The sequence below is a fragment of the Ochotona princeps genome, chromosome 8, assembly GCF_030435755.1.
Source record: "Ochotona princeps isolate mOchPri1 chromosome 8, mOchPri1.hap1, whole genome shotgun sequence".
NCBI classification, from domain to species: Eukaryota; Metazoa; Chordata; class Mammalia; order Lagomorpha; family Ochotonidae; genus Ochotona; species Ochotona princeps.
This window is the reverse complement of record NC_080839.1, coordinates 16,987,415-17,009,081: the sequence shown is the minus strand read 5'-3', so window position 1 is coordinate 17,009,081 and position 21,667 is coordinate 16,987,415. Positions and strand designations below refer to the sequence as shown.

Sequence of the window (21,667 nt, the reverse complement as noted above, 5' to 3'; positions counted from 1 at the left end):
CATCCAGTTCCATGCGGCACTGGAGAAGGCAACAGAAGATGGCCCAAGTGCTTGGGCCTCTGTACCCTCATGGGAAACCCAGATGAAGCTTCTGGCTCCTAGCTTGTGCCTGTTGTGGTCATTTGGGGAGTGAACCAGTGGACGGAATATCTCTCTCTTCTGAAACTCTGTCTTTTAAAATAAACAGAATGAAGATTGTAAAAAATAGAATTTTTTGGAAACGAGCAAAATGGTGTTAAAGATAATATCTTACACTTATAGGTGTTTCTTCAAAACCATTCCTGGTCCACGTGTCACATCCTTTCTCTTGTAGGAAAAACGAAGACTGTGTCCCTGGTGCTTGGCTCTTGGACTGGCTGGCTTCCTCTCCATTCGCAGGAATCTTTGTAGCAAAGTCCTCTCCGCCAGCTAGCTGCGCTTCAGGCAGTTCCAGGCTGCTCTCCTTAGTCCATCCCCACTGTGGGAAGGGTTTTTGTTGTTGTTGTTGTTTGTTTGTTTTTAAACTTGAAACTGGTTGCAGACGTTTGGTATGTTACTGTCATTCACTGTAACATTGTATTTCTCCACTTGAGAATTTTTTCTTATAGTCACTGACCTCCCAGTCAGGCTTTGCAACGAATGCAATCGAAATCCATTCTGAAGCCAGGACAGCGATGATACAAATTTGGAGTCGTGAGGAGAAAAGCGTCGAGGCCCTCTATGGACACCTGGACGTGTGGAAAGCCTGGGCCGGGACGAGAGGCGCGTAGAGATTCTTCCTCAGGAGAAAGATGCGGAATTCGGGAACGCCGCAGATCCCTCAGGACCCATGTTCCGCGCCCCTGACTGGCGGCCTCGCGGGAGCCGTCGGAGTCCCGCATTCCAGGGACGCGGGGCGGTGTGGGACCGTGGGCGGCCGACCTGCGCGGCCCAGGCTTTCCCGCAGGGGGCAGTGCCGGCCGCTGGGATTACGCGAGGGGGTGCGACGAGGCGCAGAGTTCTGGGGGGTTCTTGGGAAGAAAGTTCGGAGTTGCGAGGGGGCGGAAGCAGGGGCGGCGGGGCTCGGGGCGGGGTGGCGTGGGGACGCAGCCCCCGGAAGGTGCGAGCGAGCCGGGCGCGGGGAGCACCGAGTGAGCGCGCCGGCTCTCCGGGCTCCGCGGGCGCGCGGGTGTCAGCTTGCAGCCGGGCTCCTCCCTCCGGCCCCCCTGCCCGGCCGCGCGGTCCCTCCCTCCTTCCCTTGCTCGCCCCTCCCCGGCGGGCCAGGCGCTGGGACGCCCCGACCGACCAGGCGGCGGCGGCGGCGGCGGCGGCGGCAGCGGGCGAGTTGGGGAGCCCCAGGCTCGGTGCTGCCGCAGACACCGGAGCCGAGTCGTCCCCGCCCCGGCCGGGCCGCGCCGGGCCCGCTTCCCGCGGGGCCACGCCCTGTCAAACTTTGTTGCTGCGGCAGCGAGCGGAGCCGAGCGGGCCGGCCAGCAGGAGGGAGGGGCGCCGGGCCGGGCCGGGCGCGGGCGGCCAGGGGCTCCAAGAAGCGGCGGCCCCGGCCCCGCGGCCCCACCATGCCCCAGCTCGGTGGAGGCGGCGGCGGTGGCGGCGGCGGCGGGGGAGGCAGCGGCTCGGGCGCTGGCGCGGCCGGCGGAGGAGACGACCTCGGGGCGAACGACGAGCTGATCCCCTTCCAGGACGAGGGGGGCGAGGAACAAGAGCCGAGCAGCGACAGCGCCTCGGCGCAGCGGGACCTGGACGAAGTCAAGTCATCCTTGGTCAACGAGTCGGAGAACCAGAGCAGCAGCTCGGACTCGGAGGTGAGGCGACTTAGCGCGGCCGCCCCTCTCCCCAAGCCCCCCGGCAGGAGGGGGACCCCGGCCCGGCTCCCGCTCACCCGCCCTCGCCTTTGTGTCTCCTCCACAGGCGGAGAGGCGCCCGCAGCCCGTCCGGGACGCTTTCCAGAAGCCGCGAGACTATTTCGCCGAAGGTACGTGCTCGGCCGGCCAGTTCTGCCCCCGGCCCGCGCTGTGCACCTCGTTTCGTGCGGCCCACGCGACCCGGCTCCCTGCCCTGCGCCCCTCTCGTCTCTCGGCCTCCTGGGATCGCGCGTGGGGAGGTGGTGGTGTAGGGGGTGACATCGGAGTCCTTCTGTCGGGGCGCTGTCCGGGGGGCCCGGGCCTCACCCCGTCTTGGTCTCATCCGCAGTGAGAAGGCCCCAGGACGGCACGTTCTTCAAGGGCCCCCCGTACCCTGGGTACCCCTTCCTCATGATCCCGGACCTGAGCAGCCCGTACCTCTCCAACGGACCCCTGTCTCCGGGAGGAGCGCGCACGGTGAGCGTCCTTGGAGCTGCGCCGGGGCTGGCGGGTGGGGTCCGGGACCGACCCGCAGGATGCGCCCTCCACCCCTGCCCGACCGGGCCGTGGGGGGATGGGGCCTCCTGCACCGGTCGCGGGCAAAACTTGTTTGCGGAGTTGAACGGCTCTGGCGGCGGAGGAGAGGGCGAGGCTGCTTTGGCGGCTGCTTGGATGAAAAGTAAAGTTATTACAACTTCTCCAGTTCTGTGGGCCGTGGCCAAGGGGTCCACCTCTAGGATCTTCCTTGGTTTCCAAAAGTCTGTGCCCGCAGCACAGAACTTGGGAGTGTGTGTGTGCCTGCTCCTGGGGGTCTCGTTTTTTCTTCATAGGCTCTCCTTGGCAGTTGGGTGGGGAGCTAGGAGAGCTGAGGTTGGCAGTGTTGCATGGGCTCTCTCCTCTGGTTTCCTCGCGCGGGCGGACCGGCCGGGAGCTGGTTCCTAAGAAACCCAGTGCTGATGGCGGGTTATTCACAACTCCGCTCCCCGCCCCCAGGCCCCCCCCCCCCCCCCCCCCGCTTCTCTGCCGGCCTCAACTTTTCTGCGGGGCTCTGGATTTCAAACCGCCCTGAGGATCTTGAGGGCCACCCGAGGCATTCTTCAAGTTGAGGAACTTGGCTTTTTCCTTCTTTTGTTACTGGCTTTTCTCATTTAAAGCGAGCGCTGGGACACTTTAAACCTGTTAATGGGCATGCATTGTGTGCTGCAAGCTGGCATTTAGAGCGGTGATTAAGCAAATTGACCAGGGCCCCAGACGACCTGCAAATGAGGGCGGATTCCTGCGCCCCCCCTTCTCTGGTGCTCCGCTCCCGCCCCCCGCGTTGCGAGGGGCACGGCCTGGGACTGGTGAACCCTTTGTGTCCCTGGAGCCTCTGCCCTATTCCCAGCTTCCAGCCCAGGTGTTGGGGTTGATGGCTGAACTTGGCTGCGTCGGGGCCCCTGCCTCCTCTCACAGGGTCCGCACCTCCCCATCCCTGCTCACTTTCCAGGGTCTTCCAGTTCATTGTTGGTTGGGGACATACGGAGGCCTGGCTCTTAGAGGCAGGGTCCGAATAAACACACCTCATGCTGTAGCTGTCTTCAAATCATGATCATAGTTAGAGAAACGCTAGCGGCTGGAATGGGCCGTTCTGGCTGGTATTGATGTGGCCAGCTCTTTGGATTCAGTGGGGGCCGTTCTCACTGTCAGACTGGGTGTGTGAGTGTGCTCTTTACTGGAGGGAGCAGGAATGGGGCCAAATGGACCTTATAGCCTTGGACTTGATGCTCTGGAGCACCCCAAGAAGGTTTGAGGGTGTCATTGTGCCAGGAAACCTGGCTATGGGATTGTCTTATTCCTGGTGAAAGAAAAAAAGGTGTGTCTAGAAGCTGAGCCAAGCAAGCTGTGGCAGCTTTGGCGTTGGTGCCTGCAAATGGTGATGAGAGTGTAAGTCTGCAGCAGTGGTTACAGGGCAGGGTCATGTCGCTGGAATCCCGCTTGCCCAGTTACCATTGGGAAGGATTTGGGGAGAAAGAGGGACCTGCAAGAGCTGCCTTCCGAGTATGAGCTCTGAACTATGAGCTGGTGATGTCGAAGTCACTGAGTGTGACTGCTTCTGTTTGAAGCAGGCTGTTGCTCTTCCAGTGCTCTAGTTCACATCTTGAACCAGGATTGCATCAACTGCTCAGTCTGCAGCCCTGTCACCAAGGAGCCTACACGAAACAGGCTTTCTGCCTGTGTCCCCTCCTCCCATCCTTCTACTGTCTTTTGTGTTTTTTAGCCTAGAAATTTCCAAAAGCTGATTATTGCTGATATTGGGAATTCTTGGTTATTAAATCCAGGCCTGTGTGGGATTTGGGGGCCCTACTTGGGCAAGCTGACTCTTCTACATCCCCACTCATCCATGCAGCTGCTCCTTGCCCTGACCCATGTCACCATCCTGCCTTTTGACCCAGTCAGCATACCCACCACCCACTCTCTCAAGGACTTAGCATCCTACTCCCATACCAAATCTTGTCTGCTGGTGAATTGTTCTTTGAGAAGGAAGTTTTGTTTCCCTTGTGTTTTTGTGCCCCTCATGCCTGTACTGTATTGTCAGCCCACCTGGTTGGTCGTTGATGGACTGGGGAGGTTAGCTTGGTGCAGTGAAACCTTTGAACTGGTCAGTGCCCTAGGTTATCCTGGCCAGTAAGGAGACACCTGAGTGCTAGTTTGGACTGCAGGGCTGAGCTGATTAACACAGTCACCTCTGGGCGATTGTGTTAATGGTAGTCTCCCTGTAGGTGAAGGATAGGTACTGATCCAGTGGCCCTCTGTTGATTTCTCAGTCTGGTAAAATGATGTGCTGGATAAGGGGTGGGGAAGGAGGAAGGCAGGAGCCAATGGGCTTTTAGTGAGGAAAGGTACCAGGCATGTGTGAGCCAGTGTCTGTTCTTGATATCTTAGGTCTAAGTTGCACAACTTTTGGTGTTGTTTGCTGTAAGGGCTATAAGGGGTGTAAAGTTAAGTGACCCCAGTTCTCTGCTGCTTTAACACCTTCTGAAAGAAACAAGACAGAAGCAAAAGTGAAGCTGGTTGGATGTTAGAGGACCTTCAAATAGCAGGCAGCAGGCCCCAAAACCCTTATCCGCTGGTATAATTCTGCCGACCCAGCTGGGGGCGGCCAGTCCTACAGTCTAGCCACCTCCTCCCCCTGCAGCGTCACCTTTGCCCTCCACTCTTTCTTGGCCGGGAAGTGGCTTCTTCCTGAGGCTCTTTAGAGAAGAGGTCCCCTTAACCTGGGGTGTGTGCCAAGCTTTTCAGCTGCATGCAGCTTATCTGCTCTGGGACCCTGGGGCCTTAGCAGAGGGCAGGGGCTGCCACGAGCCATTTTCCACCATTTCTCAGAACTATATGAAATCATCCATTCATTCAGTATGTGGCTTTCTGGGTTTCCCAAACCAACTCTGTGCTGCTGAGTAGAGGTCTGTCGGGAAGATGTCATTGAGCACATTAGAAACTGGAGGCCAGAATGAGCTGGAAGGTGATAGCCAGAGAGCACCGACTGTGGTTCTGCAAGTTGACTGCAGAGTGGGAGAAAGGAGATCGGCTGGGACTGCCGTGGGAGTGTGCTGGTGACATTTAGGAAGGAAGTGGCCCCAGGAATGGCCACCTGGGGAGTCTGATTTGAGGGTCAGTGTACTGAACCAGCAGCTGCTACCCTGTACCACCAGCACAAGTTGCTCGTGTCTTTCAACTGTACGAGATGTTCCATAGGCTCATTTTAGGTCCTTTGTGGCCCACGGTTTAGCATGGACGGTTTGACCGTGCTCTGGATGTTCCTGTTACGCAGACAGAAAGGGGCCCCAGCAGCAATGCTTTGTATATGCGTAAAGACTGTTGAGGGGTTGTACGTAAATGCTAAGGAAAACCTTTCCTTGTAGAAGTTCAGAGTAAACATGCTGCTTTTGGTAAAATGCTTTAAAGACGTTTCATCTAAATATAGCTTCTGTTCCATTTTTTTTCTAAATATAACACAGGGTTTAATGAGGGCTTTTCACATGGAGGGAGCTTTGCTGAGGGCCCTGCCTGTGTGGCAGGAGTTTTGGCATTGGGGTTGCTGGAATGACATTTGGTGACAAACGCTGGGGAGGACTTTGAACTGTGTTCATCATTTTTCTTTGTGTGGGTGAATCTGACATGGTGGGTTATAATTTCCAAAAGTTACAGTTTGGTCTCATTTTTCATTGAATTTTGAAAAAAATCAGGCTGGCTCACTCACACACACACACACACACACACACACACACATTGACCCTTCAAGAAAGAGTGTTCCAGCCTTTTCTGTGATATACAGTGGTACAGAAAGAATTGTGGGATGAAAAAGAATTAACTCACTGGAAAATCTTGTCAATGGAAAGCTCTGCTGGCATTCCGATTTACAGGTAACTTCCATTTGTTAAATTGGGAAAATTCAGGTGCATGTTTTAAGCTTCACTAGTAATGCTTTGATTTTAATGGCTGATGTTTCTTGAGTATGTATCATGGCCAATGGCTGAGGGAGTATGGAAGATAAGATTATTGGATGCATTTTTTGTTGCAGAGAATTGGAAACCTGAGTTTTGATGAGGTAGTGTTAGTACTGCAGAAGAAAATCAGAAGAAAAGTTTCCAGAATAGAGAAGTCTGAAAACATTGCTTTGAGCAGGGGTGATTCAGAAGATAGGTAGAGAGGGTTGTAGTAAGCGAGTCCTGCAAACTCACTCATTTTTGAATTCAAAATAATCCTTATTAACTATTTTTAAATTATTCAATGCAGAGATATTTGGAGTAAAACATAAAAATCTTATGTCCCATTTTGTTTTATTTTTTAAGATTTATTTATTTTCATTGGAAAGGCAGATTTATACAGAGAAGGAGAGACAGCCATCAGTTGGCTTATTCCCCAAATGGCTGCAGTGCCTGGGCCTGAGCCACTTCAAAACCAGGAGCAGGAACTTCCTCTGGGTCTTCCATGCAGGTGCAGGGTCCCAGAGCTATCCTCCATTGCTTTCCCAGGTCACAAGCAGGGAGCTGGATGGGAAGTGGAGCAGCCTGGACATGAACCAATGCCCATATGGGATCTTGATGCTGGCAGGGGAAGGATTAGCTAGTTGAGTTAATGTGCCGGCCCTATTACATATTTTTTTTTTAAGATTTTTTTTACTGGAAAGTCAGATATACAGAGAGGAGGAGAGACACAGAAGAAGGCCTTCTGTCCGCTGATTCCCTCCTCAAGTGGCTGCAATGGCCAGAGCTGAGCTGATCTGAAGCCAGGAGACTCTTCTGGGTCTCCTATGTGGGTGCAGGGTCCCAAGGCTTTCCCAGGCCACAAGCAGGTTGCTGGAAGGGAAATGGGGCTGCCGGGACACGAACCAGTCCTTGTATGGGATCCTGGCGCATGCAAGGCAAGGACACTAGCCACTAGGCTACTGTGCCGGGCCCCCCATTCCATCTTTTTTCCTTAAGATTATTTATTTGAAAGAGTGACACTCCTCAATCTCTGGTTTACTCCCTAAGTGGCCACAATAGCCGGGGCTCAGCCACGCCTATGTCAAGAACCTAGAACTTCCTCAGAGTCTCCTGTGTTGGTGACAAGGACGCAAGTACTTGAGCCGTCATCTGCTGGCTCCTAGGATGGATTTGTAGACAGCGTGATTAGAAACTGAGGAATCAGTACTCGGACACTGATGAAATGCAGGAGTCTTTAACACAACTTACCCCACTGTGCTGCAACACCTGACTATTCTCATCTTAAGGTAGAAGCCAGTACAGGGAGAGTGAGTTTATGATGGCAGTTCAGGGTAATTGGAATACAGCTTACTTCATTCTGTTTGCCTGCAAGGCTAAGGGACCAGGACATGGGAGACCTTGGATGCCAAACAGGGACGCTGATCCAATTCAAGAGGCAGCACAAAACAATCAAAAGTTACACTGGGGGCCCGGCACCGTGGCCTAGCGACTAAAGTCCTCGCCTTGAATGCCCCGGGATCCCATATAGGCACTGGTTCTAATCCCGGCAGCCCTGCTTCCCATCCAGCTCCCTACTTGTGGCTTGGGAAAGCAGTAGAGGACGGCCCAAGGCTTTGGGCCCCTGCACCCGCATGGGAGACCTGGAGGAAGTTCCTGGTTCTCGGCTTCGGATCGGCACAGCACCGGCCATTGCGCTCACTTGGGGAGTGAATCATTGGGTGGAAGACCTTCCTCTCTGTCTCTCCTCTTCTCTGTATATCTGACTTTCCAATAAAAATAAATCTTTTTAAAAAAGGTTACACTGGAAGTGACCTGTATATCTATTTGCAAAGATGATGATAGTTTGGAGGGGATAATTGGAAGTTGTAGAGCAGTTAGGAGGTTCATGGGAGCCAAGCCTGAGGAGTAGCAGAGAAGTGGGGTAGGCTGGGAGGGACTGTGATGGTTGTCTGTATTTGCGTGGGGGAGGGCAGAAAATGGGTGATGTCACAGTTAAGTGCTGGGATCTGAGCCAGGTTGACTTGGGGAGTGGTTTGTGCAAGGGGAGTGCTGGCCTTGTGTCCTTGCCTCCCCAGCACTGGACAGATGCTGTCCAAATAGCTGGGCAATAACCAAGCCTGCACAGGACGTGAGAGGCTCCCATCTGGAGGGATTCAGCTTCATTGGAGACACTCAGGGGTTGAGGGTACGTTTGAGGATGTGGTTGAGATTCTAGCAGCTGGATGATGCAGAGTAACAAGAGAAGGGGGCAAAGAGCTCAGGAGAGAAAGAGGCAGGTGGGAAGGAGGCTGGAGAGCCCAGGGATTACAACATCCTGGAAGCTGATGGCAAAGAAAGGGGTGTGCCTTCCACACCTCACCTTCTGCCCATAGTGGTCCAGAAGATGCTGGGAAACCAGGCCAGAGACAACCTGGTTAAGTAGATTGGCAGTGGGAAGAGGGAAGGGAATAACTACAGGCTTAGGACAAAGCATATTCAGGATACTGCTGTGGAAATTTGTAGGACAGGGCTGGAGATGAATGGGGGAGAGACCATAGTGGAAGAGGAAATGAGACTGAGGGCTGGGCAGGAAGACTTCTCCCTTCACTGTGGAGGATGCTCTGCAGTTGATGTCCTCCCAATTTTAAGGATTAGTTCAAGAGTTAAGGATAAGGACACAGGAAATTGCAGAGGTGTGGAGCTGGGGAAAAAGGGAGATTGTGCTTTGGATAGCTGGCTGGCTTTTTGTTATTCTCAGTGACACTCAGGGCAAGTTGGCTGGGAGGGTGGTGGTCCTGGAGTCCTGTTGGCAGCAGGGAGACTGTGGACCCTTCATCTCTACCTGGCTATGAAGCTGCAGATGAAGTATATATTAAGTAATGCATTGATTGTTTGTGCATTGATTGTACTTGCAGGCACAACTGGGAAATTTTTCCTCCATTTCTGGAGCTGGATAAAAATGGTTTTGAAGGAGGATAGAGATGGGAGTCAAAATACAACCTGTTTGCAGTTGGCAGCAGAAACTGGGGTACTGGATGAGTCACTGAGAATGTGGAAGTACTTGGTATGTAGGAAACTACCCCAGGTTTTTAAGCAAGTGTGTACTTACTAAAGGTCTTTTACCCCGCCCCTTTTTAAAACTGATGCTCATCCAAGAGATAATGAATCAGTTGGCCTGGAATCCAGAGCTCAGCATCTGGATTTTTTTTTTAAAGACTTAGAGAATTTCCATCTACTGGTTCACTCCCCAGGTGACCATAATTGCCAGGGCTGGGCCAGGCTCAAGCTTCATCCAGGTCTTCCACCTGAGTGGCAAAGGCCCAAACAGTTGCTTTTTCCCAGGCCTTTAGCAGTGAACTGGATCAGAAGAATTACAGCCAGGACTTGAACCGGCAACCCTATGGGAAGCCAGTGACTTTATTTGCTATGTCACAGTATTGGCCCTTGCTTGTCCTTTGCATTATCTCATCCCAAACTGGATTGGATTTAGGAAATGGTAGAATAAATGCAGTTTCCAAAACCTTGGCGTTCAGGAATGAAGGGAATTTGAGGAGGTAGGGAACTGGCCTTTTACCTCCACCAGCAGGTGCTGCCCAGAAAACAATTCTGGGGTGCTGTACGGTTTTTTCCTGAGACTGGAGATGCTCTGACTCACCTTGGTTGATACCTTTAAGATTCTAGAGCAGATTAGCAAGCCCTCCATCTTTCCTTTTCCTTGTGTGCACCATCTATAGAGACTCATGGGAAAAAGAACGTAGACTTTACAAGTACACTTCTGACTTTGACACTAAAATCATACACGTATTTTCCTCAACCTAGCCCTTTTTAGGAGTTGTTATGGAATCATAAAAAGGTGATAATTGTTACTGGGAGTCCTTAGGACAGGAAATGAATTCACACTCATGCTCTCCGACGGTTACAGCATTTTTGGAAAACTATTTCCATTTCTATTCCAGAGGGGGAACAAGGCCTCAAGTGTTTACTGTAGTGCAGAAAATAAACATGAAGTTCACAAAAGAGCAAGTTGGAAGCGGTTCTTAAGTATGTGAAGTTGTGTTCAACCTCCCAGGTAGTTCAAAATATGCTAATGAAGGCAAGGATAATTTTTCTGGCCAGTAAAACTAACGTTAAGTTTGTCTGACTAAGGCCTTTGAATGCTGGAGATTGTGTGTTAAATGGCTGCTCTTTCTGGCTCTTGTTGAAGGGTGTACATAGCTCCACCCCATTTGGAAAACACTGGGCAATGGCTACACTAATCTTAGTATTTTTCATAGCTGCTGACCTGCTGAGAAGCTGATGCTTGTTACTCCCATTTTGCTGCTGTGCAAATAGACTTGTGGAGGTGAAGTATCTTGGACAAGGTTACACGACTTGGTAACCTTGTTACCAGCTTGGTTGTGAGTCAAAAGTCTAAGTCTTCCCACTGTACCTTTCCACACACGCCCGGTGACACCAGCTGCTCCTCCCTCAAGGGGAAGGACATAGACCTCTGTTTTCCCAGTTCAGCAAGCCCAGTCTGAGTTGTCTGTTGGGTGGAGAGCAAAAAGAGTAGCTCCAGCTTTACAAGTTGGGTCTGGGAGTGGATTCTCCGAAACAAGACCATGTGTCACTGAGTAGCAGCCTGTAGTAGTTATCCTCCTAGCCATGCTGCCCTGTATGGCCTGGGCCAAGGACCACCACACAGAACCTCGGACGAAGTGGGGCCTGCTACCATTCTATTCTGTTCGGAAGTGAGAGGTTGTTTTTCCTTGCTGGCATCAGTGAGAGTCTTAGATATGGGAGATTGTGGAGCAGTCAGCTTGCTTTCTCTCCCTGGATTTTGGATTATAGCACAGTTTGGCTAACAAGCCAAGCTCCGGCAAACTGAGTATGCAAATTCTATTTCTTCGTGGTTCACTTTATAAAGTACTTTCATAAATTGGTGGCTTTCTTTAAGCTGTCTACAAATCAAAGATCAGGCCTAGTCATCTACCAAAAAAAAAAAAAAAGCTATTTTGGTGTAAACTTAGTATTAAAGCAATAAATACTAAACATTTACATAGACTTTATTTTAAGAATGCAGAGGAGGTGTAAGTCTTTTTCCTGTTCCGTTCTCTCCATCTCTCTTTTTCTCTGTGTGTATATTAAGATACTTGCAGTTGGAAATCATGAAATTCAGTAGTTCAGTCTTGACTTTCCAAATAATCTCCAAGGTAGGTGGTCTCTGAAAACATTAGGGCAGAGGACGCCCTTCGGAGACTGGTTGCTGGAAGTTGGGGAGGCCCTTGGGATCCTAACTGAGCACCCCTGGAGATCTCAGGGTGACATACGTCCCTTAGACCTCATAAAAGAAATAGGGCCATTTGTTGTAGGTATGACTGCAAAATGTGCAGAAGAAAGCAGAAAGATTGTAAGTATGAGAGGCGGGAACTGAAATGAAGAAACAGATGGATCTGATGCTGAGGGAGAAAAACAAGAGGTCGGAATGAGTGGTATGAAAATCGGATCAATTTACAAGTCCAGAGTTGTTGGCAGTCACGATTTCTGATGGCTGGAACTGCACTCCCCTCCACAAATTCCAAAAAAGGATATGTCAGGGTCATTGAAATCAGTGGAGCGTGGAAGACATGCCTTCTAAGGGTGGAGTGTGCTGGATGTTCCCCGCCAAGGTTCTAATCGGGGACCCTCTGGGAGGGCTCTATAATCCTCAGAGCAGATGTACCTTTCCAGTCTGTCCCACAGGTGTCCAGGTTTGGCTCGGGAGGCCTGTGGCCTGAGAGTGGTAGGGCTGTCCTCTCTCTACCTCCCAGGGAGGTCCTCAGTCAGCCCCACAGACAATGCACCTCCAGACACTGCTTTATCTGAAATAAAACACCTGGTCTGTGATAAGAGGCTTGAATGTTGACACCATTGAATATTTAAACATCAGTATTTAAAAAGAACAGGCCTGTAGGCACCTTCTGTGTTCCCAGGCACAGTCTCGTGGTGTTACAACTGGTCCGGAGTGTTAGGCTGCACTCTGGTGCATCTGATACTGTAATCTTTGTTTCACCCTTGAGGAAGCTGAGATTTTGGAAGAAGTGAGGGGCCCAAAGTCTCCCCTTCCTCAGCAAAAGGTGCTAGAGCCTGCATTCCAGTTAGCCCAGTGGGTGGAGGTCTGGTTCCACAAGGTTGCAGCTTCACTACACGGAAAGCCAGTAGCCACATGAATGTGAAAAGCCCGTTTGGAGCAAGATGCAAAGAAGTGGCGTATACAAGTAAACGATGAGTAACATCTTGCACGTTCCCCATTTTCAGTGGCATTTCCATGCCTTTCACTGCAGTGCCTGGGGTGGAGTTAGAGCTCCACTGCTGCTTTATTTATGGTCTTAGAGGTGGTGTTAATTGCTGTCTTAATCTTTCTTTGCCTTTCTGCGAGTCACAGCTCTGTTTTTGTCTGTATTTCCTTCCTCCAAATTCCCTTGTGCTTTTCTAAAGTGTTTGTTTTCCAAATGATCAACTTTAAAAGTTTTTAAAAATCTTTAAAAAAGTGTGCGTGAATGGAAGAGAGGCCGCAGGGAAGATAAACAGCACTCTCCTTTGCTGGTTCATTTCTTAAATATCATTTATGGCTGGGACCGGGTCAGGCTGAGAGCCAGCAGAACAGTCGGCATCCAGTCACTTGATTCATCGCTGCCTCCTGTGGGTCTCTAGGAGTAACAAGAAACAAGTTAGGAGCCAGAGCTGGGAATTGAGCTGGGGCACAGGATGTGGGCCTCTTACCTGTGAGACTCAACACCCACCTCTTTTCTGACATCTTGGAGCAGTGAGACACTGGTGCTGAAGCTTTGGAGAAGGAATGCGGTCTTGACAAGGAGCTTTGACCATTGTTGTGGAGTGGGGACAGCCCTTATGTGCGGTGCCTTTGACCCAGCACTGAAGACTGGTGTAAGGCTCCAGGATTGAGGGGTGGTGAGCTCGGGACCTGCTGACAGTCCGCCTTCTCTTTCAGGGCCTGGGGGTATGGGCCTTGGGTCTTGGCCACTGTCTTTCTTGCCTTGAATCCTAGCCCACTGTGGGCTGGCTGTGCGCCTCAGAGCCCCAGGGCCCACTACAGCAGAATGAGATAATGGGAGTACTTTGAGAAGCCCTGAATTAACATTTAGGCTAAATGGACTGAGTTTAACATCAGAATTTGTCCAAGGGTGAGATGTTATTATCAGCATCCTAGAATCAATCTCTGACTTATAAAAAGGCATAGAAATGCCATCAAAGTAATTTGTGCTATTATTGCAACTTAATTAGGATGGCCCAGATTTTTTTAGCCAATACTTAATAAGTGAATACTTTTTTGTAATATTTTGAAATATGTTTATATTATTAAATAGTATACAATGAGGAGAACCCAAAAAATACTTCAGCAAAAATGCTTGAGCAACAGCCTTAGTACTTACTAAAGGCTTTTTAAAAAATGATTTGTTTTATCAGAATTTCTTGACTTTTTTAAAGATTTATTTTTTACAAGATAAATAAATTTATAAGTAAACTGTATATACACATATTCACCAAGAAGAACTGTATAATTGAGACTAGCATACCAAGAGTATGCTCCCGAATAAAACTGTTAAATATATCCTGACAATAGGATGCTGGTCTTTCTACCGTTGTCTATATCTTCAGTGCCGTGATACGCCTAAAAAGCAGTGTTGGATTGGTGACTGTTGCTCAAGGACTATGTTGTTGTAATAATATGGGGCCCAGCATGGTAGCCTAGTGGCTTAATTCTTCACCTTAAACGCACCAGGATCCCATATGGGTGCCGGTTCTAATCCCGGCAGCTCTGCTTCCCATCAAGCTCCCTGCTTGTGGCCTGAGAAAGCAATTGAGGATGGCCCAAAGTCATGGGGTCCTGCATCCGCGTGGGAGACCTGGAGGAAGCTCCCTGGTCCCTGGCTTTGCATGGGCTCAGCTCCAGCTGTTGCGCTCACTTGGGGAATGAATCATTGGACTGAAGATCTTCTCTGTCTCTCTTCCTCTCTGTATATCTAACTTTGCAATAAAAATAAATAACTCTTTAAAAAAGAAAAATTAAGGAAAAGATTTATTTTATTTATTTGGAAGACAGAGGGAGAGACAGAGAGGGGGATCTTCCATCTACTAGTTCACTTCTGACATGGCTGTCATGGCGAGGGCAGGATCAGACAGAAGCTGGAATCAGGATCTTCACTGGATCTCATCTTCCAAGTGAGTGCAGGGGCCGAGCACTTGGGACAAGGTCATTGTCTGCACATTAGCAGTGAGCTAGAAGGGAAGTGGAGCAGCCGGAACTTGAACTGGCACTCATGGAAGGGTGGCTTTTCCCACCATGCCACAATACCCATGCTTTTGGTATAGGTTTTGCCTTTATGTAATTCCCAGTTTGTGTGAATCCATAGTCAACATAAGTTATCAATACATTGGCATATGGGTTTATTTATACACACACATTTTACTTACATGTAAATTAAAATTTATACATAGAATATGAAGGTATTTCAAATAATTTGTGAAAAACTTGCCCTATCTCCTAATGTAAGAACACTTGGAAGCTCCTCTGTTTACAAGTAGTATAATATTATATGAGGATGCTTTTAAAAGTTCATGAAAATGGGATTAAAAGATGTATCTTTTGATGCAAAAACATTTTTTTTAAGATTTATGTTATTACAAAGTCAGATATACAGAGAGGAGGAGAGACAGAGAGGAAGATCTTCCATCCAATAATTCACTCCCCAAGTGAGTGCAACGGCCGGTGCTGTGCCAATCCGATGCTGGGAACCAGGAACCTCTTCCGGGTCTCCCACGCGCGGGTACAGGGTCCCAAAGCCTTGGGCTGTCCTCGACTGCTTTCCCAGGCCAGAAGCAGGGATCTGGATGGGAAGTAGAGCTCCCGGGATTAGAACCGGCAACCATATGGGATCCTGGGGCGTTCAAGGCGAGGACTTTAGCAGCTAGGCCACGCCGCCGGGCCCTTGATGCAAAATTTTTGAAATCCACACAAAACTTTTCCATGGACTCTTTGAAGATCTAGTGTATGTATGAATCTGTTTTTGTTTTTGTTTTTTGCACCAACGTGGGCTTATCTTTTGATTTCAGTTTCCATGAACTTTTTGAAATACTCTCATAAATGTACTTTTAATTTTGGAATGATTTCCAAAACAGAAAAGATGCAAAACTAATACAAAGATTTCCCATGTACTTTCCCCTAGAATTCCCCAAATGTTAATACTTAGTGTATTTTCTTTATCCTTCTTGTTTGGTGTAACTTTGTACTTAACAACGCAGCTGAGCCACCTGAGAGTACTTGCAGACACATTCCTCTTAACATGGCACATCAGAATGATTTATTGTTTGATAGAGAGAAAAAAAGATAGAGATGAGAGAGAGGAAGGAGCATCTTCCAAGCACAGGTTTACTCCTGAAAGGGCTGCAATGGCTGGGGATGTCCAGGCCAGAGCAAGGAGCTGGATTTAAGCAGAGCAACTAGGACTTGAACTGGCGCTCCTCTGTGGGATGCTGCCATCGTAAATTACACTTTATCCCACTGTGCCCCAGTGTGGGCCTGGGGAGGACATACTTAAAAAAAAGAAAGATTTATTTTTGTTGTTGAGAGAAGAGGAGAGACAGAGAGGACAATCTCTGTCCAATGATTCATTCCCCAAGTGACCGCAGTGGTCAGAGTTGAACCGGTCCAAATCCAGGATCCAGATCTTCCACACGGGTGCAGGGTCCCAAGGCTTTGGGTCGTCCTCAACTGCCCTCCTGGGCCACAAGCAGAGAGCTGTATGGGAAGGACTAGAACCAGTGCCTACATGGGATCCCGGTACATTCAAGGCAAGGACTTTAACAGCTAGGCCACCGTGCCAGGCTGGAGGGCAAACTTTTTTAAGTTGCTAGATTGTTTGCGTGACACCACGCAGCATGTTTGTGATTGCCAAGTAAGATAAAGGGATGAGGTTTGTTCCAAAAACAAGGACTTTCACCCTGGTGTAGCCAAAAGCAGAAATTTAGCATGGAAGCTTTACTGCTTTTTCACGTAAAGATCTGACTCAAGTTTTGGCAGTTGTCTTTTTAATTAATTAGTTTATTCACAAGGCAAAGTTAAAGAAGAAAGATTTTTCATGTGTTGGCTAACTTCCTGCAGCCAGATGCCAGGACCTCCATCCAGGTCTCCCACATACGTTGCGGGGACTCAAGCTTCTGGACCGTCACCCCCTGCTTTCCCAGGCACATTAGCAAGGAGGTGGATCAGAAGCAGAGCAGCTGGGATTCCAACCAGGACTGGAACCAGTGTTGCAAGTGGTGGTTTAACCCACTGTACCACTAACCCTGGCCCTGCCAATTGTCTAATATCGTTGATAGCAAACGAAAAGATTAAAAAAAAAATAGTTGCTGTGTAGCTTGTTTTGGATGCAGGATGAGTGCTAGGTCATGTGTGACATTTATGGTCTTGTCCTTCAGTCTCTTTCTGAAGTAGTTCTTTGTGCTGTATATCTGGTCTTGATTTTTTTTTTCTTTTTGAAAAATTACAAGCCACCTGTTTTGTAGAAGGAATTGACTTTTGTTTTCGTTTCTGGTATTTTCTTCTTGAGTAGATTCAGGCTGTGGATTTCCAGCAGGTATGATGCTGTCATCAGCGCCCGACTTCAGAAACTCCATCTGTTTTGACCTGTGTAGGTTGTTTCTTTGGATGACTTGATTATGGTCATGTCTGCCAGGTGTCTCCCAGGAAGCTACTCTTTTTCATTTTTGTAACTAAGTATTTCATGGGAAATACTCTTGGAGACTATGTAAAATACCCCACCTGTCATCTATATTGACTCATACTTGTTAGTAGACAGAAGCCCTTGATGAGTCATGCCAGAAACGATTATTAGTTGCTAAATTGGTTTTTAAAATTTGACACAGTGTAGTGCACTGTTGTCAGATTTTAAAAAATCTAACATGGTACAGGAACCATAAATTCTTTGCTTCTGTGACAGCATATGACATGATTCACTCTCCTAGTGCCCTCAGTGGCTGGTGCTGCACCAATCCAAAGCCAGGAGCCAGGAATCTCCTCCAGGTCTCCCACATGGTGCAGGATCCCAAGGCTTTGGGCTGTCCTGAATTGCTTTCCCAGGCCACAAGCTGGGAGCTGGATGGGAAGTGGGGCTGCTGGGATTAGAACCGGCGCCCATATGGGATCCCAGCTCTTGCAATGCAGTGATTAGCCACTGAGCCATGGTACTGCCCAGGGCCCTTTTTTGCAAGATTGCTTTATAGATGTTGCTCCATCATTGATGACCCTTTCAGTATATTTGTGTCTCAGTGTTGGTAATAATCACGGTCCATCAGCACCCACATCGTAGACGTCATTAGGTGTAAACCGACTATTGGTCATTTCCATCATTCCTTTGGCATCTCTCAGCTGCAACATTTTTCGAAAGAGAAATTACTGTATCAACTATGCAGTTACCCTAGATCAAATGTCAGCGAACTTTGAAGACAGACTGCCACTTACTATTGTAAATAAAGTTTTACTAGAACACAACATGCTCATCCCTCTGCATATTGTTTACGGCTGCCGTGTGCTGCAAGGTTCCATGGTGCAGTGGTGATTGAGGCCATATGTGGCCTACAGAGCTGGAAAGATTTATTATCTGGCCCATTACACAGTCAGTTTGCTGACCTTGCTCTGGAAGTGGGAAAAGCTATTTAAATGCTTGCCTCTTCGCATTTAATTATGTTTCTAGTTGGTTTCTTGTCACTCTGTAAAGGTGACCAGAGGGGTTTTTTGGTTATTGGTGGTATTGCTGTTTTGTGTTAATATTATCGGCTCATATAGTTAAACCCACTTTGGATCTTAAATTTGCAATCATTATCCTTATTGAAACTCAGATTGTCTCATCATTACTTGCTAGTAATCTCCTTAAGCTGGCTGCTGAGTTCCTGCCACGTAATCCTGGTGGTCTTTTATTTGTTTTACAGAAAGGTTGTTTTGGAGGGCAAGTGTTGTGATGCGGTGAGATAGGCTGCTCCCTGGGATCTCTGTGTCTCCTATCCGAGTTCTGGAATCAAGTTCTGCCTCTCCTTCTGATCCAGCTTCCTGCCTGTGTTCCTCCATGGCAGCAGATAATGGCCCCAGTCTTCCATAGGGGTGGGAGTACCCTGGTTACTTGAGCTGTCACGGCTGCTTTCCTGGGTCTGCATGGGTGGGAAGCTGCAGGCCTGCACTCTGATAGGGATGTGGCCTAAATGAACTCTGCAGTCCTGGTGGTCCTTGAGGCATCCTGCTTACTGTGTGCTTATCCATGGCAGGATATCCCAGACTTCTCACATGCATTTCCTGCCTCCTGTTTGTGAAAAAGATCGTCTAGAGACCACTGTCAGAGCACAAGGGTGCATTCCCATATAGCTACCAGGAGTGGTTCTGGCCACTATTCGTGAGTACACCATGCAATTTGGTAGAGGTCAAAAGGATAATATAATATGCCCATTCTAATTTTAAATCGTCATACAAACACTTATTTACCCTAAAAATAAATAATGTTATCTTTTTTTTTTTTAAAGATTTTATTATTATTGGAAAGCCGGATATATACAGAGGAGGAGAGACAGAAAGGAAGATCTTCCATCCGATGTTTCACTCCCCAAGTGAGCCGCAACGGGCCGGTGCGCGCCAATCCGATGCCGGGAACCAGGAACCTCTTCCGGGTCTCCCACACGGGTGCAGGGTCCCAAAGCATTGGGCCGTCCTCGACTGCTTTCCCAGGCCACAAGCAGGGAGCTGGATGGGAAGTGGAGCTGCCGGGACTAGAACCGGCGCCCACATGGGATCCCGGCGCGTTCAAGGCGAGGACTTTAGCTGCTAGGCCACGCCGCCGGGCCCAATAATGTTATCTTTTGTGGTGTACTGTTAATATTAATAATGGTGTTGTTAGTTATGTAGTAATTATAATTATGTATTTTCTATAAACTTAATGTCCTCATATTTGTTAGATTTTTTTTTTATTGGAAAGGCAGATATACAGAGAGGAGGAGAGACAAAGATCTTCAGTCTGATGGTTCACTCCCCACAACAGTTGAAGCGGAGTTGATCCAAAGCCAGTAGTCAGGAGCTTCTGGATTTCCCATGTGGGTCAGAATTTCAAGGCTTTGGGCCATCCTTGCCTGCTTTCCCAGCCACAAGCAGGGAGCTGGATAGAAAGTGGAGCAGCTGGGACATGAACTGGTGCCCATATGGGATCCTGGTGGATGCAAGCTGAGGATTTAGCCCCTAGGCTATCGTGCTGGGTCTCATGTTTATTATTTTAGTTAAAAAATAAGCATATTTGAGAGTACTCCAAAAATTCATGGCAAGTGGAATTAGGAGATAGCGTGTTTTGCTGCAAAATATGTATAGGATTTTTAAAAAATGATGTGTTTTATTTGTTTGAAAGGCAGTGTTGCAGAGAGAGAGGGAGAGATAGAGAGAAAGTGAACCCCCATCCTCTGTTCAGTCCTTAAGTAACTGCAATGGCTAGGACTAAGCCAGGCCAAAGCCAGGAGCTAGGAGCTTCTTCTGGGTCTTCTGTTTGAGTGCTGCTTTCTCAGGAGCATTATCAGGGAGCTGGATCAGAATTGGAGCAGCCGGGACTGGAACTAGTGCCCACATGGTATGTCAGAGTTGTAGGTAGCAGCTTACCGTACCGCACCACAACAACAGCCCCATAGTTTTGTTCTGTTTTTAAAATTTTAAAACAATTAAAATTAAAATAAAATTTACTGTAAGGCATAGTTAACAGAGAGAGTGAGGCAGAGAGGTCTTTTGCTCCTTGGTTTACTCACCAAATTGCTGCAGCCACCAGAGCTGATCTGATCTGAAACCAGGAGGCAGGAGATTCTTTCAAGTATCCCATGTGGGTGGAGCACATTAGCAGGGAGCTATATCAAAAGTGGAGCAGCTGGCTATCCAACCTGTTCTTCTATATGGGATGCTGGGATTGCAGGTGGCAGCTTCTCTTCTGCTTATCCCTAGTGCGGTGTCACTGGCTGAATGCGGTGCCTGTGTGGTCACTGATCCGGTAGAAGTTCAGATCTTCAGAAAGTTAAAACCGACACAGAATGACAGGACTTAGGCTGAGTGCCAGGACTGAGGTCATGCCTGAGGTGTTCCCAGGACCCACCTGATAACAGCAAGGATGATACAAGGCTGTATGTGAGCAGGTGGAACAGGCTAAGGTACACAGCATGTGATGGGGCCTGGTTTCCAGCCTCTCACAGCCCCTGTGAAGTTGAACCTCTCCACTAGATTCCCAGGACATTGACTTATTTAATTGTGGATGGCTGGTTTGCTAAGATCCGTATTCCCAAGGACTTGGCCTGTCATAATTCCCCTCTGATGGCCATTACCCGCTAAAACCGTGCCTTGCCTACAGAGCCTGTCTTCTCTCCGTGCATGTGGATGTCTGCAATGTTTGTTTACATTTCTGTCATTTTTATGTGATAAAATAAACAGCAGAAGCCTGCCATCCTCCTGGACATTTTGAGGCTAACAGGGAAATCATTGTTCACTGCTGGCATCTCTTTGTGAGTAATCTTTGATAAGCAGATAACTTTTGTTTTGCTTTTTGTGGACATTGTCTCAAATCATGCCAGATTTGAGGCCGTTCATCCTTTTAAAAATAAATAGAGCAGAGATCCGTGCTACAGGGAGACCCTCACACTCGGCTCCCTAGCTTGTGTCTGTGGACTTCCCTTCCGTAACCCTGGGAGTGTGTGAGCAGTTCTGGAGGCCTTTGGTTTTTACAGGCCCGGGCCAAGGAAAACACTCGAGAATTACATTAGCAACTCCAAGGTATTTTGGTTATTCTGAGAGGACACACGCTGACTCGCTGACTTTCCAGTTAAGTGAACACAAACACAAACTTTTGTTTTATGTGCTGGAGTTGCTTAGCGGCTGTGAGAACAATAGTGCCTCTGTCAGCATGGCCCAGGGTAACATCCTCATATGCTCACAGGTAGGGCTCACCTCCCTTGTGTCTGCAGAACTCCCCGAGTCTAGGAGGCACAGACCTGTGCCCTCCCAGGGGAATCTCTCAGGCAGCATTCCTGGCGCCCAGCTGACCATGCATTTGGAATACCACTGTCCACCTTGACTGCTCTCCTCTCCCTCAGTCCTGCTTGTTTGCTCCCAGACTTCCATGCAGTTCCCTGCATTTGAACTTGTCTCGGTGCTCCCATACTCACTCAGTCTATGTCAATCCTGGATCCTGCTGCAAAAGGCAGGGGATGAGGATGGATCTTGTGGCATTCCCTGCCCCACATGTGTTGTAGAAGCTGTGAGTATGAATCTGTTTAAGGAACACAGGATTGCAGAAGCTTTTCCTCCCCGTTAGCTTCTCCTGGGACCAGCCTCCCACAGAACCTGCTTTGAGAGCTGGT

At 48.8% G+C, this 21,667-nt stretch overlaps 1 protein-coding gene across 1 annotated transcript in view; it reads left to right on the top strand.

Annotated features, from left to right (window-relative positions):
- Positions 1–1,075: 1,075 nt before the first annotated feature.
- Positions 1,076–21,667, top strand: part of TCF7L1 (transcription factor 7 like 1) — a 146,337-nt gene continuing 125,745 nt past the window's right edge. Inside the window, exons 1-3 of the mRNA XM_058667682.1 lie at positions 1,076–1,781; positions 1,888–1,951; positions 2,170–2,297. Coding sequence (XP_058523665.1) covers positions 1,536–1,781; positions 1,888–1,951; positions 2,170–2,297 — 438 coding nt within the window. The 5' untranslated portion in view covers positions 1,076–1,535. The remainder of the gene's footprint in view (positions 1,782–1,887; positions 1,952–2,169; positions 2,298–21,667) is intronic.